Source organism: Sebastes fasciatus, chromosome 18 (assembly GCF_043250625.1).
Source record: "Sebastes fasciatus isolate fSebFas1 chromosome 18, fSebFas1.pri, whole genome shotgun sequence".
Classification (NCBI taxonomy): Eukaryota; Metazoa; Chordata; class Actinopteri; order Perciformes; family Sebastidae; genus Sebastes; species Sebastes fasciatus.
This window is the reverse complement of record NC_133812.1, coordinates 5,381,534-5,398,034: the sequence shown is the minus strand read 5'-3', so window position 1 is coordinate 5,398,034 and position 16,501 is coordinate 5,381,534. Positions and strand designations below refer to the sequence as shown.

Here is a 16,501-nt window from a genome sequence, read left to right as displayed (position 1 = left end):
TATGACAGGCAGTGAAGAGGCAGTTACAGATTGTGAAGTGCAGAGAAACCCTGGTCTCTGTCTACTGTTGGATAGCCAGTATAACATAGCTGCCTGTCAGGGTTCAGGTCTATACAGTATGTGTGGGGTACCTGTTCCTCAGGAGCCGACCCGAGCTGCAGCACCTGGAGACAGAGAAGGAAATGGGATCATCTGCGTTAACACATTCTGCTGAGCTCTCTCCAACTCATAAATTTCCTTCAAGTGGTGGCAGTAACAGTGCAGGCTGATCCGCTGCTGCTGCTGCTGCTGCTGCCAGAACTCACGAGGTCGATGCCAAGTCTCAGCTTGCCTGCCCTGGTTTCACTTGTCAAACCAGCAGCCCATAAAGAGAACTGAATGTGGCGCTTACTTGACGCATCCTGTGGAATGTCTTGATGGTGGATAGAAGCGTTCGAATCATCCAAACACATTCACTCCTATGTAACGAGAGTGTGTGCGTAACCTTATGACACCAACAGGGTCAGTAGCTGGGACACGGGGCAGACACGCAGCGTTTGTGATGTTATTTTGAGATCTTTGTCATATTTCCCATCTTTTATCTCTCTTTTGTGCATCTGAAAGAATATTAAGTTATGAGTTTTAGCACTTTAAAGTGGCAGTAGGCAGAATGTTTTTGGCATCAGTGGGCAAAAATTCCATAATAACCTTTCAGCATATTGTAATTCAAGTGTTCTGAGAGATAACTAGACTTCTGCTCCTCCTCATGGCTCTGTTTTCAGGCTTTAGAAAATCTAGCCCGTCACGGGAGACTTTGACCAATCACAGGTCATTTCAGAGAGAGAGCGTTCCTATTGGCTGTGCTTCGGTCACCAATTTGGCATTCCGTCACCAAATTTCACCGTGGCGGCGGCGTCACAAACTTCCTCATTTTACAGCTAAACAGTACACTACAAGTTGATTCTGACAACATTTGAGGAGAGAAATAGGCATTAACGTAACATAACACTGATTCATATTTGATCAGCGCTGCCTAGTTTGACCGTTTGGTCGGAGTTTGCGAGTGATTGACAGCCGGCTCTCATAGACAGCGGCTGGACAGCAGACCTCAGATCAGCTCTTACTGCTTGTTTTCCTCCGGTCTGGGAAATCTTGCAGATGCCGCTAGGAGCACCAGAGGACACTGGAGGACACAGAGGCACATGATTTTTTTTCAGGTTACCTGTTTCCTGTTCACGATATAGCGACCGTTTTATAAATATTTTTTTTAATCATATTTGCTAGCAACTCGCCTACTTCAGCTTTAACGGGTAACTTCTGTATTTTTCAACTTGGATCCTATTTTCTCATGTTTTTGTGTTTAACTGTCTAATAGGGAACAATGTGTGAAACTGGTCCAGTATTTGAGGAAGAACGCTGCAGACGGCAGCCGCTAAACGGGCTGTCATGTAATCGCTCGGTGCAACTCCTCACCGTCAATATACGTCCCAACTTACAACAGTGCTTGTTTTCACCACTGACCGGCTCAGATTGTTATTAGAAGTGTCTGACAATTTTTCCTAATTTCATTAACGCAGTCACGCAACTTGCAATTTTTAACACTCCAAAGATAGAGTGGGGGAGGGGGCAGCAGGATGTGTTTCACTCTTCTCCTGTTTACTGATGCGTGTAACCAGAGAGACAATAAGAAGGTACGCTATAATAACACCTTTGACTGCACAGTGGGATGCATGATGACAGAAGGCCAACAACGTGGAACTGAATCTCATGTGCACAGCGCTGCAATAACCGACTGCCGACAGCAACGCCTGAAGCAGCTCTCACCTGAGTTGCGCAGTGTGGCAAAGTTCACTCTAGGATTTTACAAGAAGTTTAAAGTCTAAACCAAAACGTGAGTTGTTACACACTGAAACTAGAGTTACTACTACTACTACTACTACTAGGGCTACACAGGCCCTGCCAAATCAGGCAACAGCAGCAAGATTTGCACACAAATTATCACCAAACTATCTTTCACACAACATGAGAAAACTGAGCTTAGTTGTAGCGGGCTCAGTTTTAAAGCTAGAGTGAACATACTGGCATCATATGAAACTAAAAAATCTATGACTCTAATGAATCCATTGGTACCAACCATGTCATACCAGATCGTCGCAAAGGAGGCTAAATAAGGCTCCAAAGTTACGCAAAATTTGGGCTTGGAAAAACTGTCATGGCCATTTTCAAAGGGGTCCCTTGACCTCTGACCTCAAGATATGTGAATGAAAATGGGTTTTATGGGTACCCACGACTCTCCCCTTTACAGACATGCCCACTTTATGATAATCACATGCAGTTTGGGGCAAGTCATAGTCAAGTCAGCACACTGACACACTGACAGCTGTTGTTGCCTGTTGGGCTGCAGTTTGCCATGTTATGACTTGAGCATATTGTTTTATGCTAAATGCAGTACCTGTGAGGGTTTCTGGACAATATCTGTCATTGTTTTGTGTTGTTAATTGATTTCCAATAATAAATATATACATACATTTGCATAAAGCAGCATATTTGCCCACTCCCATGTTGATAAGAGTATTAAATACTTGACAAATCTCACTTCAAGGTACATTTTGAACAGATAAAAAAATATGCGATTAATCCCGATTCATTATTTTAATCAATTGACAGCCCTAGTTCAAACCAAAACTATCTGCATGGCTAGATACTGTACAACTGGAGGTGATAGAATAATTTCAATTCAAAAGGTCCACTTACTAGCTGGGAGGAGGTCAAAGTCGTTGGAGCCACCGGATGACTGGAGACGGATCAAGGAGGACATTTACATCCAACTCTGGAGGACAGCTTTGAGGAGAAGACACACATTTACAACCACTTAACCTCAGATCCAAACCACCAGACTCATGGGATGACTTGTGACAGAAAGACCATGAGATGGAGTTAAAAGCTCCAAAAAGCAAGTAAGTGGATCTTTAGTTGAAAATATTACAAGAAAAAGACATGCAATGGACCTTTAAAAATAGAAGATGACATTTTGAAAGTTGTTTTTATAAGAGGACTGTGCTGCAGGACTCAATAACAAGATTCAGACTAGGACTACAGGCATGGTGAACAGGCACCCTTGGGTGACATCAAGTGGCGAACAGGAACAGCAACACTCCTGCAGATCAAAACAGTGCACACACATGGAAGTGATTGAGGCAAAAGAGATTTTTATTATAGAGAATATAAAATAAATATACATGACTTTTTTTCTCATTTAACAGTCATTTATACAGTGAAATTTGGACAAAAAGCGGCTAAATAAACGTTTTCTTTTTTTAGATTTTTTCCTTGCGCTGAGCTATTGCTGCCTTATCTATAAATGCTATGAAAAAAAGACATGAAATACATTTAGGCCATGATGTACATTTTCAATACAGAGAGCATGTAGAGGAGTGGACAGACGCCCCGACCTGCAAAGCTTTCTGCTGATGCGGCTCACTGAGAGCTTTGGGGACTTGAGTTTTCTGTCAGAACACATCGTTCACTTTCTTATTAAAAGATGCTCTGCTGGGATAGAGGATTACTGTGACCACGTTTTCGTGACACAAGGCTTATTATATGAATGGCACGACGGGCATGGAAGGCATCGCAGAGACTCGGATTTGCAGATGGAGTGTCTGTCTGTCTGTACAAACCGTCTAAGAGAGAGGGCGACAATAAGTGCTTATGTTCTCCATTGGAAAAAGACAGGCACATGCAATACTATCAAAAAGAGGAGGAAATGTTAAGAGGAGAGCGGCCTATAGGTGCACTAGATCTCATATAGGCGTGTACTATAACGTGTGTCCGTCCATATCTACACACACACACACACACACACACACACACACACACACACAGAGAGGAGCATCACCCGCCTCTGAAAGCACTGCCAGAACTTTAGTGTCTAAAGCGAGACATTAGAAAAACATTAAATACTTCTTTTTATTTACCACTAAATATCTGAGCAACAACAGTGCATTAAAAGACAATTATCAATATCTCAATGAGAGAAAACTCTTAAAATGTGTTTTTTATATACAGCATTTCAAAAACGCGCTTCGGTAATGCGTGAGGACGATAAAACGAGAGCTTGTCCTCCGTCGGGATGGTTTTGCAGTCTTTAGAGGTGAAATAAAATATACACATTTAGCTGCTATAGCTTCCACATTGTGTCAATAACAATATGCTACATAGTAATGAGGAAAGAAGAGGACATCAAAATCGACCCATAGAGCTGACAAAAGGAGGCGCGGAAATATACACAAAATAAAAAAATACAAAAAACAAATCCTGAACAAATTCCCATCATGACATCTTTAGAAGATGAACGACTGAAAAAAAGGCACACAAATAAAAATCATTATCATTCCTGTAAAAAAAACAATACAGTGACACTGTGGAATATCTTGCGTGACACGAAGAAGCCGCACGTCACCTTCATTCTACTGTACATCGAGGTGGCGTTAACACATTCAGTAACTAGACATATAGCATATAGAGAGGAAATATGGTCTAGTGACAGAGGTCCCTTTCTATAGCTACTATAGTTAAGGCAGAGGAAAGGTGTATTATTCATAGATGTATGGAAATAATAAATATGATTGTATACTATCTGTATATATGCATTTCTTTACAATAGAGTACATTTTAAAATGCGAGGAGTGAGCGCTGTCTTGGACGACTGTACACAAGGAATGAACACACACATCACCCATCAGAACAAAAGAAAACTGCTAAACCTAGAAGTGAAAGCTTTAGTCTGGGTTGGTTTTGTGGAGTTTTTTTGCATAGGAGTTGATTCAATAATTCTTGTGACACCTTGCTAGTGGGCAGAGAGAAGTGTTTGACTTCAGATACTCACTGAAGGGAGGAGAAAAACCTTTGAATAGCTGCTGGTTTAGATCCCCATCATATATATAGAAGTGACCAGACTGCCTGCTTCACTGTCACAACACCAGAGTGGACAAGATGAACCGAACTAAAGCAACACACACTGTGAAGAGTTCACTGCCAACATGCTTTACATCATTTACCTGAAGTTTGTCTTTAAAGCTGCACTTAATCCATATCGTTGTTCTTAAAGAGGACCTATTGTGATTATTTTCAGGTTCATACTTGTATCTTGGGTTTCTACTAGAACATGTTTACGTGCTTTAATGTTCAAAAACATTTTATGTTGTGCTGCAGCCAGTACACACTGAAACTGAAGCACTGAAACGCTGTTTTAAGCTCCGCCCTCCTGAAAAGCCCAGTCTGCTCTGATTGGTCAGCTGGCATTCTCTGTTGTGATTGGTCAACCAAACCAAACTCTTCAGATTCAGCTCCAGCTCCGCTCTAACTAGCTTTGTTATGGGGGGGGCGTGCCAAACGAGCCGCTAGGCAGGTATTATGCAAATGTTACTTGGTGACATCACCACGTTAGGAAAGAAAAGGCAGGACTTGAAGCGAGGCGTTTCAGGCAGTGTTTTTGTGGGGGAGAGGAACTCCCTTTGGCGTGAAATTTGGGCTTCGTAACTTTGCAGACCTTTTACATGCACAAACAACTATATAACAAACTAACAGAAAGGGGAAAAGCACAAAAGTACAATAACTCCCCTTTAACAATTGATCAAATGACTGCGTGATGTTAAAGGGAGTCGCTCGCAGTGACGAACCCACAGAGAATGATCACCCAACTCTGCAGTTTTAGCCTCTTTTAGCTCACTGTTTTGGTTTTCAAGCCCACAAACTCTGCTCTTCTCCAGCCACAGGAAGCTGTTTTCAGTGAAAAAAATAGCTGTCTAGTCCAGTGGTTCCAAGGGTCCTTGAGGGGATTCCAGGGGAGTCCCCAGCAAAAAGGGGAATAATTTATTTTCACTATAATTCCATCCATAGGTCACATGATGATTTTGGTCATGGGTTTCATATACTTTCTGTAATAGAACATCTAAAAGCAAAAATGCTATCAGATGGGTGACCCTGGGACAAAATCAAATATCAAATAGGGGTCCGTGGTCCAATTTGTGTCAGTTTAAGGGTCCTTGAGGTGAAAAGATTTGGGAACCATCTCTCTAGTCAACCCGTTCTCACTCCAAACTCGTCAAATACCGCCGCTTGGTCAGAGACCCTCTGCGTCTGATACCGACGCACCGAGATTCCCTTTAATGTCTGTATGAGACGCCCCGTACTTTCAACTAACTCATCCAATGTAGTATAAAGAGCAGGACAGTCTGCATAGGGCGGGTGGGACTGGAGGTTGGATGGGTCAAACAAACACAGGACTTTCAGCCAGGAGACAGCTGTTCATGTTCCGTGTGAAACCAAGTCAACGTTGACTTATTTTACCTTCGTTTTGTTACGTACTTTTGACCCACACCACGATCTTTTCCTAAACGTAACCAAGTAGTTTTGTTGCGGAAGTAAACCTAAAAAAACTAAGTAAACCTACGTTGGAAGTTTATTTTAAAAAGACACTATGCATGTAACAAGTACAAACTGACACGTCCAAAACTGGCGCTAGAGGGCTGCCTGGCGGCATAGTTTGAAGCGTAGGGCCGCTGACCTAGTGTCGGTATTTGATGAGTTGGAAGTGAGAATGTGTTGGTCTGGCACCAAATGGCAGACAGACAAAGTCAGCAACCAGCTAGTGTATATAATGAACTATCCAGCAGCTACAGAGACAGATATCTATATTCAGGAGGTGGAGACCAAAGCAGAGCTAAAAGGAGAGTGAGTATTGGACAGAAACATGATTCCATGTCTACTAGTTGTAAAAACAAGTCGCTATTTCATTCGTCATATCCACTTTATAGAAAGCTGAAGTGAAACCAAAACCTCTGGGTTCTGTTCCATAAGAAAGAAACCGTCACACTGATTTCACTGATCTGTTACTTTTGACAGAAATCTAGTTAAGATAACGATTTTTTTGGTATGCTAACAAATGAATCTTTGTTTGACAAACATTTAAACTTCTAATAGCGAGTGCTGTGCAGCTGATTTGTGTTAAAATATGAGCAGCAAACAGCAGGAACACGCTTCATGTTCTCAGAAAGACAGATTCCAGAGGCCAGCCCAGTGGTGACGTCTGGACTTCAGCTCTCTATAAGCTGATGAATCCAATAGGCCAAAAAAAAATTTAAAAAAATTAATTAATGCAGCTTTTTTTGTCTGTGAAATATACTTAGATCCAGTTTTTGTCAACCAAACACTGAAATAATAAAAAATCAACTATCATATTTCTTTTCAATTTGTGCAATAAACTTTTTTCTTTTATAAAGAAGATGGGACTTTTTTCAAATGTTATTTTGGAATGAAACTCCAAATCAGAGTGTCAAAGTTCACCTGCACATGCTTCAAATTGGTTTTTGCTTTAAAACCCTGAAACTTTTTGCGAACTGACATAATTTGGACGGAAGTGAGCCCGAACCCGTAACACTGAATGTTAGTCTGCTGCAGTACGAGACAGCAGGACGCACTGAGGAGTCACTCAAGACATTTCTTACAACTGACTCTGAGGCAACGGACACATCTTAGTATCAATGCAAGAAATAATCATCAGAACTGTCTCACTGAGAGCAAAGCAGGAGGCTTCTTTCAGCATCAGGGAAACACGACTGAATTCAGTTTTAAACTACGACACTCGTGTCTTCTTGCATGTTCTGGTGGAAATGCTTTAACACTTGCAAAAACATATCTACGTTTATATGTATAATACCAGTTTCACAGGACAGGATGGAGGTGCAGTTTTCTTTTCAGCCACTAGGTGTCAGTGCTTCCTCATCCCACTGCAGGCCACTCATCTGCCAAAAACAGCCCCCCCCCACCCCGTCCTGCTGTGTCCACGTCTGTACTGGAGCAACGCAGTTACAGTTAGCCAGTCTCACTTTAAGGTTTATAGGGGAGCGTCTTCTGTGTTATATTCAGTACACAGATCCTTTACTGAAGTAAGAAGAATACGATGATACCATAATACTCTTACATTAAATACTACTGGAGTATTTTCGGCTAAATTTACTTAAAGTATTAAAAGTAAAAATACTGTGAAATGAAAATGAATGTGTAAGCAGCATTGTGCTGTTTGAGGTTTAGATCATTTGAGCTACTTTATATACTGTTGGCAGTTCAATCTCCAACAGTACAAAAGCCCCAGTCTTAAAAATACAATTCTGGCTTTAACTAGCTCCACAAACTGTTAGTGAGGTAAAAGTATTTCAACTGCTTTATATTTCAAATGAACCATCTAAAGCAGTGGTTCTCAAAGTGGGGTCTGGGGACCCCCCAGGGGTCCTTAAGGGGGTTCTGGGGGGTCCTCAGCAAAAAGGGGAATAATTTATTTTCACCATAATTCCATCCATATGTAACACAATGAAAGAATGTATGACTAGTTTGGTCATTGGTTTCATACACGCAAGCAAAAATCCTATCAGATGGGGGGACCCCGGGACAAAATCTTACCAAATGGGGATCCGTGGTCTAATTTGTGTCAGTTCAGGGGTCCTCGACGTGAAAAAGTTTGGGAACTAGTTTGGGAATTAGTTTCTAAAGAACTAATTGTATGTAGAAAAAAGAAAGTATAAGGTGGGTCGCTGCACTAGAAATATATGAAATAAAACTTGATTATAGAATATACTTGCAACAAATTGATTTGCATTGAAAACAGGCTGTAATATTCTGACTGCACTTGTGGATTTTTTCACATTTGTTTGAAAAAATAAATTAGGACTAAATTATAGCATAAAATTACTCGATGAGGAGATTTTTGCAGGGAAAAATGCACAATAATTTAATGTTTTTCTTTGTATAGAAAAATACAAATTTTAACTGGTAAAGTAAGGAGTTAATCTCTAAAATAAATATAGTGGAGTAGAAGTATTAAGTAGCATGAAATGGAAATGGCCAAGTTAAGCAATTGTACCTCAAAATTGTACATGTTGGCCGCTGGTTAGCTTAGCTTAGCACAAATGCTGGAAACAACTAGCCTGGCTTCCCTCTGTTCCAGTCTTCATGCTAAGCTAAGCTAACTGGCTGTAGCTTCATATTTAGCGTACAGACATGAACTCTTGGCAAAAAAAGAGAATAAGCATATTTCCCAAAATGTCGAGTGTTCCAGGCATGACGTATTTTAGTAGGCCAGCCAGGAAGTTAGCATCGCCATGGGTTCCCTCCACTAACAGCCAATGGGATTGTTCCATTGGGTTTTAGGTTATTGCAGAAAATAAGCTCTGTGGCAAACAAATGTTTATGATACTTGCACCTTTGTTCAGCAAGATATTTTCCACAAATGAACACCACTTTTATGATTTTTGAAGCGCGAATGCAATCGGCAGGAGTAAAAAGCTAACGCTAAGCTATAAATGAACTACACCACGGTCACATTAGCGCGAGTATACACAACGAGGCTGTAAAGGAGGACGAGTCGGCGTGATGACGTTTAGTAGTCTCATTTAGCCACTTGTTAGCAACCAACTTTTTTTAATACACATAAAGGCTTCAAAATTGATGTTTTCACCGGTGTTGGTTTGTCCGTTTGCAGGATTAGGGGAGAGTGGGGTAAGATGAGCCAATTTTTACTTATGCTGTCCTCGAGGTTAGGAAAAATGAGACAGAAGTAAAATGAAAACATGAACCTTAAATTCAGGATCTCTCCTATCAAATGAAATGATCAGCATGCATCCATCACAAAGCTGTCTGAAAAAAATTACCTTCCCAAAAAAAGTGCTCCTGTGGCTCAACTTGCCCCAGGTAAGGGGTAAGTTGATCCGAGTCAGTGGGTAAGTTGAGCCATCGTGGGGTAAACTGAACATCTGAGTTTTTAAGTTTAAACCTCAGCATAAGTGTGTTCACAAACAGTTTCACAGTTATGAACTTGTGAGAACAAACCACCTGTGAGTTTCAAGACCATTGAACAATCAAAATATCATTCAATATTCGACTATATTCCAGTCGTCAAGGTTGCAGGGAAATATGAACTGTTGCTCCCTCCTTGCAGTTCCTCCAGCCTTTTGAGGTTGAGGTAGCTTCTTCAGCACATCACTCAGTGGAAAAGATGCCTCATCCTTTTCCTTGAATGCAAAGGTGGGCTTCTCACGTCAAGTGTTCCCCCGGATTCTTCTGAGAAATCTTGCACTCACTTCGTTGCCCTCCAGGCTCTCAACCAAGCCAATGTAATGGTAGCTCCTGCCTTTGGATACAAAGTTTACTATGACAAAGTCACCAACTAACAGATCTGTGATGTCTGATTCACTTCTCTAATCATTAGAACACTCATGCTCAGAAGTGTCATCAAATGGGATGGGAACATCACTCTCCTCAGAACTGCTGTACGCTGTGATTTTCGTCTTGGTCTTTGGTTTGACCTAGGCCTACCTGCTAAACCCTGCTCTTTCCAGTTGTTGGGGACAGGAATGTTGTTTCTTTCTGCCAATTCCAATGCCAGTTCACAGCATTTCTTTGGAATAAGGCCATGGAACTGTTCAGCCAGCTTCTTGATATGGTCTGCAAGCTCCTTCTCTACCTCCTCTGTGAGGACCCTCTTTGCCTCTGCTGTTCCACTGTAACCAACTGTTTTCACTTCCTTTATCTCCCTCTTCTATAAAGTTTAACATATAAAAAATCAAACCAAGTTGTGTAACACTCAACAGTAATACCATTTTATACATCAGAGAATTAATTTGGTTAATTTATGGTGGGGTAAGTTGAGCCAGTGGCTCGGAATAACAGTAGAATATTAGTGAGCCTTTGGCTCACTTTGCCCCATAGCTACCATTTTGGAAAAAATGGCCTAGTTTAGCAATTCAGGCTAATCTTTAGCGAAGGGATTAACATGGTGTTATACCTTAGTAAATCACCAACGTGTATAATATATTTTTTTAGACCTGGATAAATTTGCTTTGATCTAACATTCATTATTCCTGACATGCAGAAAATTTACTTTGATAGGGAAAAAACTGTTTTTGGTGTAAAAAAGTACTTACTACTTCTCCCATGTGCTTGACTCCATCACAGCAAGATAGAAATGATGGGTACTTCCTAAAATAATGGTCACATGACAAAACATAATCACAGTTGCCAAGATAGAGGGGGTGGGTCAACTTACCCACTGGCTCATCTTACCCCACTCTCCCCTACTCCAGAAGTCCGTAATGGATTTGAATAAATTTTTTTGGAGGGGTGGGGTGTGGCACAATGAACAATCCATTAGATTTTAGTGGCGATCCGGATCATGATCCAGCTTCGGGAATTTGTTTTAATAACTCCGCTCAGCCTGTTTATTAACACCACAGGCTTTAAGACATGCGCAGTCTAACTGATGATGCGTTCATGACGCGTCACCCTGCCTCTTCCCTTCTGCCTGCAGAGAGAGGGACAGAGAGAGAGCGGGGGATGGAGGGAGGGGTGGGGACACCTGTAGATTTGTCGTTTTTTCACATTAAACTCGGTGAAATTACAGTTGAGTTCAACCAAAGCACACTTGGTGATTGTTGGAAAGAGTAACGACGACGGTTTAGGTGAGTTTTACTTTGTTTCTGTCCAGTTTGAATGAAGTGTTTTACGATGCTCCGCTACGTACAGATGATCTCAACATAAACAAGATTACACATGGATGCTGGTGCAAGCTGAACGGCAATCGTCCTCATGCAGCTTGGCGGAGGTCTGTGCTCTCAGAGTGCCATTCTAGTTATTGATGTGTTTATGTCGTAGAACAAAACGTTAAAATCTCTTCAGCTTGTGTTAACCACAGACCTTATTTCAGGCATCTAACTAAAAACCAATCAACTACCAGACGAGGGAACAGGAAGTTCTAAAATGCTAACTCATTTCTGGGTTTTAGGACTCTTTCTTGTAGCACTCTACTCCTTTAAGTGCAATACTTGAGTTAAGAGTTCTTAAAAAAAGGACAAAAAAAAGAATACTTGTTTTAGGGGCACTAGAGATTTACATCAGTGCTTGGTTACTGTTGCTCCTGCTGCCTGCTGGGCCTGGGCCTGTATCACAGAACGCACCTGCTGTCTTTAAACGTCTCAACCTAATGTGTGTGCTCGGTGAGGGTCGGAGTGGAAGAGGATGAAACTCACCCTGCGTTTTGTTCCAGCTCTTTGCGGATCAGTTCAGCGGTCAGTGCAGTTCTAGTAAGTAAAAGGATAAACACCATGCATAAAAACATACTGTACACACGCACACTCACACACACACTCACTCACGATGATAACATTAAAAAACAATCTGACATCAGGCAGTAACAGTCTCAAGAAGCATATGGGAGGGAGGGGAGTGTACTGTTAGCTGCCCTGTACGTTTATGCGCACGTTCGTGTTCAGAAAGTGTTCCACGATAAGATGGGTGTCAGAGCAAAGTGTCCACCGGCAGCTCCCGAACAAAGAAAAGAGTCCGGAGCTGCAGGCCACGACGAGAGGCGTCCAGCCTCCTACAGAGGCCGTCGTCATCATTCTTATCTAGGTAGTGAAGTGAACTTAGACCTGTAAAAACTACTTTTCTTACGTTACCAAATCCAAATCTACGTAAAGAGAGATCTAAATATAGAAACCTTATAATAAGAAGATTAAGTTAAATTGCGCATTTAATATATTTCCCTGCAATTGCATCAGCTGAAGTGCTGACTTCTCTTCTTGTAGAAACATGTGACTGTGTTTTTTTCTTAAAAGGACAATGGTTAGCTCAGACTCCTCTTCTGATCATCCGAGGTGACGTTACACCAGAGATGCTCCTGTGTTCCGTCTCAGCCCGCCACTTCCACATGGAACTGTAATATGTACACTGACATCATCTATCAAGGTAAACTAAGCAAAAGAAAAAAACAAATCAAATAGAAAAAAAGGTGCTATATACTGTACATATATGAACAGAGCTGCGGTTGTTCCCGGTTCGGGAACGTTGGGTTTGTTAAGTGCCACGGTTCTGACGCCTTCACGTCTATCTTACATTATTTTCAGCGGCCCCGACGACTCCTTGTTATATTGTTTTGGTTCCTGTATGTCTGTTTGGCCTTCATGTTACAGTGCCCGTTGAAGGCTGTCAGGGAAGAGGTCAAAGGTAAGGGAGGGGGAGGGGAAGTTGGAATGATGTAATGCGCGGAGGGAGGTCCGACCAGGATGGAGGGGACCGTACGGTGGAGGAGGAAGGAGCTGACTCCTAATGCTGGTTCAGGAGCGACTGGGAGCCTCAGTAACGGTGGGTCTGGTGGGAGTACTGGGAGCTCTGCTGGGTGGTTGACGAGTATCCCATGGTGCTCTGGGGCTGAGTGGAACCTTGGACACTGCTTTGGTAACCAAGGCGGGAGCCGGAGTGCTGACGGGACGACAGAGGGAGAGAAAACAACAGCAGTGAGACTCTGACTGTATGTGGAGCCACGCCAGCTAATGTGTGTTGTGTTAAAGGAGGTCTGCAACTAAAGAGAAACTGTCATGGCCATTTTCAAAGGGGTCCCTTGACCTCTGACCTCCAGATATGTGAATGAAAATGGGTTCTATGGGTACCCACGAGTCTCCCCTTTACAGACATGCCCACTTTATGATAATCACATGCAGTTTGGGGGCAAGTCATAGTCAAGTCAGCACACTGACACACTGACAGCTGTTGTTGCCTGTTGGGCTGCAGTTTGCCATGTTATGATTTGAGCATATGTTTTTATGCTAAATGCAGTACCTGTGAGGGTTTCTGGACAATATCTGTCATTGTTTTGTGTTGGTAATTGATAACCAATAATAAATATATACATACATTTGCATAAAGCAGCATATTTGTCCACTCCCATGTTGATGAGAGTATTAAATACTTGACAAATTTCCCTTTAAGGTACATTTTAAACAGATAAATGTGTGATTAATTTGCGATCAATTGACAGCCCTAATATATCTATTACTTATCTATACATACTACATCCTGTTTACATTCAGCTGATCCATTTGAAGTACTTCCTTCCACAAATTTATATTTACATGACTTATTTCGCATTTATGACTTGCACTATTTTATGTCTTTGATTTTCATTTTGCTTTTACTTGTGTGATTTTCCTTTTCTATAAATAAATTTTTAAAGAGCATTGTTGAAGGGAACCTGTGATTTTCATTGCCAACGACAGCTTGCTGTCATTGTTGAACGAATAAAAGAAACTTGAAACTTGAGCATTTATAAATGTAATGCGTGTTGTGGCGTATCCAACGCTGCGTGCATTGTGCCATGGTGATGCATAAGATTGTTTTGCGACAGCGATCGTTTTATTGCTAATGAGACACAGAGGTTCATTGTGCTACTGAAAGTTGGCAAGATGAATGGAACTCATCAGTCAACTCGTCATAAAAGCTGCTGTTTTCTACGTCGACTTTCCACTTCAGGCTGTTTGAGTGCGTCATTACCTTACCTTACCTTACCTGACCTGACCTTACCTTATCTTACTTTACCTTACTATACCTGACAAACATTCAACGGGATTTTCCTGCAAGAGTTCTGAGAGTATTTTCTAGTTAACTATCTAGTTATCATTATGGATCATTATTATTATTATGGATTATTTCCCATGTTTTTTTAGGAGTCTGTTCAAAAATAACATTAATTTTGTAAGAATATATATATATACTGTATACTGTATATAACTGATCAGCCATAACATTAAGATCACTGACAGGTGAAGTGAATAACATGGATTGTCTCGTTACAATGGCACCTGGCAGTGGGGGGGATATATTAGGCAGCAAGTGAACATTTTGAACTTTGTGTTGGAGGCAGAAAAAATTATCCAGCGTAAGGATGCGAGCGACTTTGACAAGGGCCACATAGTGAGTGCTAGACGACTGGGTCAGAGCATCTCCAGAACTGCAGCTCTTGTGGGCTGGTCTGCAGTGGTCAGGACCTACCAAAAGTGATCCAAGGAAGGAAAACCGGTGAACCGGCGACAGGGTCAGACCCGAGGCTCATTGATGCACGTGGGGAGTGAAGGCTGGCCCGGTCTGATGAATCACGTTTTCTTTTACATCATGTGGACGGCAACGAGTTCGCGGTGTTGACTCAGCCCCTCAAATTCTCCAGATCTCAATCCGATCGAGCATCTGTGGTATGCGCTGGACAAACATGTCCGATCCACGGAGGCTCCACCTCACAACTTATACAGGACTTAAAGGATCTGCTACTGACGGCTTGGTGCCAGATACCACAGCAGACCTTCAGAGGTCTAGTGGAGTCCATGCCTCGACGGGTCAGGGCTGTTTTGGCCGCAAAAGGGGGACCTACTCAATATTAGGCAGGTGGTCATAATGTTATGGCTGATCGGTGCTTGTGAAAATTCTGGCCCCTTGTTGATGATTGCCGTTAGTACGCTGTAGGTTCTAGACGTCGGGGCTACAGCAGCTGCAGCTTTGGCTGCTTATGTTTTATCCTACCATTTCTCCTCCTTCAATTATCTGGTATATCAATTGTCAAGGCAAATGTTTATGAAACGCTACTAGTGATAACGACTTAAAGAAATGATCAAAGAAAAGCATGTCGACCTTATTTTTGAAGACGGACTGTGTTGTTCGATTAATCCTGGCAAGGCAACTTTATGAGTGTTCCAGCTGAAACACCAACATGTGTTTCATGTCTGTGAGAACTATTTCTTTACTGGTCACAAGGCGGTGATGTGAGATAGCAATGTTCCTCCAAACATCATCCCGACTACAGGATGAAATCTTATGTAAGCAACTGAGATATTAATCTCAGTTGAAATGCTTTTACGATCCTAAGTGACTGTAAAGACTCAATCAATGACAGATTACAATCACAAGTGTATTGGGTCGCGATGACGTCCGTGCATGTTTACAATGTTTGCCATGGTGAAAACTAAGGTTATATTCAGGCTTGTTGATTGGTTTTAATAGTCAACCACTTTTTCCAGTTTCTGGACAATATTTGTCATTGTTTTGTGCTGTTGATTGATTTCCAATAATAAATATATACATACATTTGCATAAAGAAAGCATATTTGTCCACTCCCATGTTGATAAGAGTATTAAAAACGTTGACAAATCTCCCTTCGAGGTACATTTTGAACAGATAAAAAATGTGCGATTAATTTGCGATTAATCGCGATTAAATATTTCCGTCGATAGACAGCCCTTGATAAAACATTTACACCAGAAGATGAAAAGCAACTGAAGTGTGAAGCTGGACATGTGAAATGAGCCGAGTCACAGGATGACAAGAAGCTGGGACCTCAGCTGAACTCATTACATGTCTACACCACTCAGCTGGTCACAACACTGCATCTGTTTGGGAGAATGATTGGAGAGTGGTGCATGCTGGGATAGCCAGTGGTACAGGGATCAACGAGGGGGGCGCTGTCACAAAGCGAGCCACCCTCCTGGTATGTCGGCCCAATCCACCGGTCTATTTATACACGTGCTGAGGCCTGACAGCCACCAGCTGTCTCACATGCAGCCTCAGCCAGTGCTATATATATACATCTGTATCTGTGACATGCAGTACGTATGGCTGAGAGCGACGCCCTCCTGTGGCCGCACCGACACA

The 16,501-nt window shown here is 41.9% G+C and overlaps 2 protein-coding genes across 3 annotated transcripts in view; both read right to left on the bottom strand.

The window, feature by feature from the left end:
* The window catches only part of tab2 (TGF-beta activated kinase 1 (MAP3K7) binding protein 2), a 66,157-nt gene extending 66,005 nt beyond the window's left edge, over positions 1–152 (bottom strand). The window contains exon 1 of the mRNA XM_074616528.1: positions 132–152. The gene's annotated coding sequence lies outside the window, so the exon portion shown is untranslated. The remainder of the gene's footprint in view (positions 1–131) is intronic.
* Positions 153–3,171: 3,019 nt separating this feature from the next.
* cdk19 (cyclin dependent kinase 19) overlaps positions 3,172–16,501 on the bottom strand; it is an 84,531-nt gene continuing 71,201 nt past the window's right edge. Inside the window, exons 13-14 of one of the 2 annotated variants that reach the window (XR_012591468.1) lie at positions 10,700–13,287; positions 3,172–10,614 (exon numbers count right to left, since the gene is read on the bottom strand). Coding sequence is in view for 1 of the 2 variants with exons in the window: in XM_074616103.1 (XP_074472204.1) it covers positions 13,162–13,287 (126 nt within the window). In the remaining variant the exon portion in view is untranslated. Of the gene's footprint in view, positions 13,288–16,501 lie in introns of both variants that reach the window. The other variant, XM_074616103.1, reaches the window with a different exon arrangement.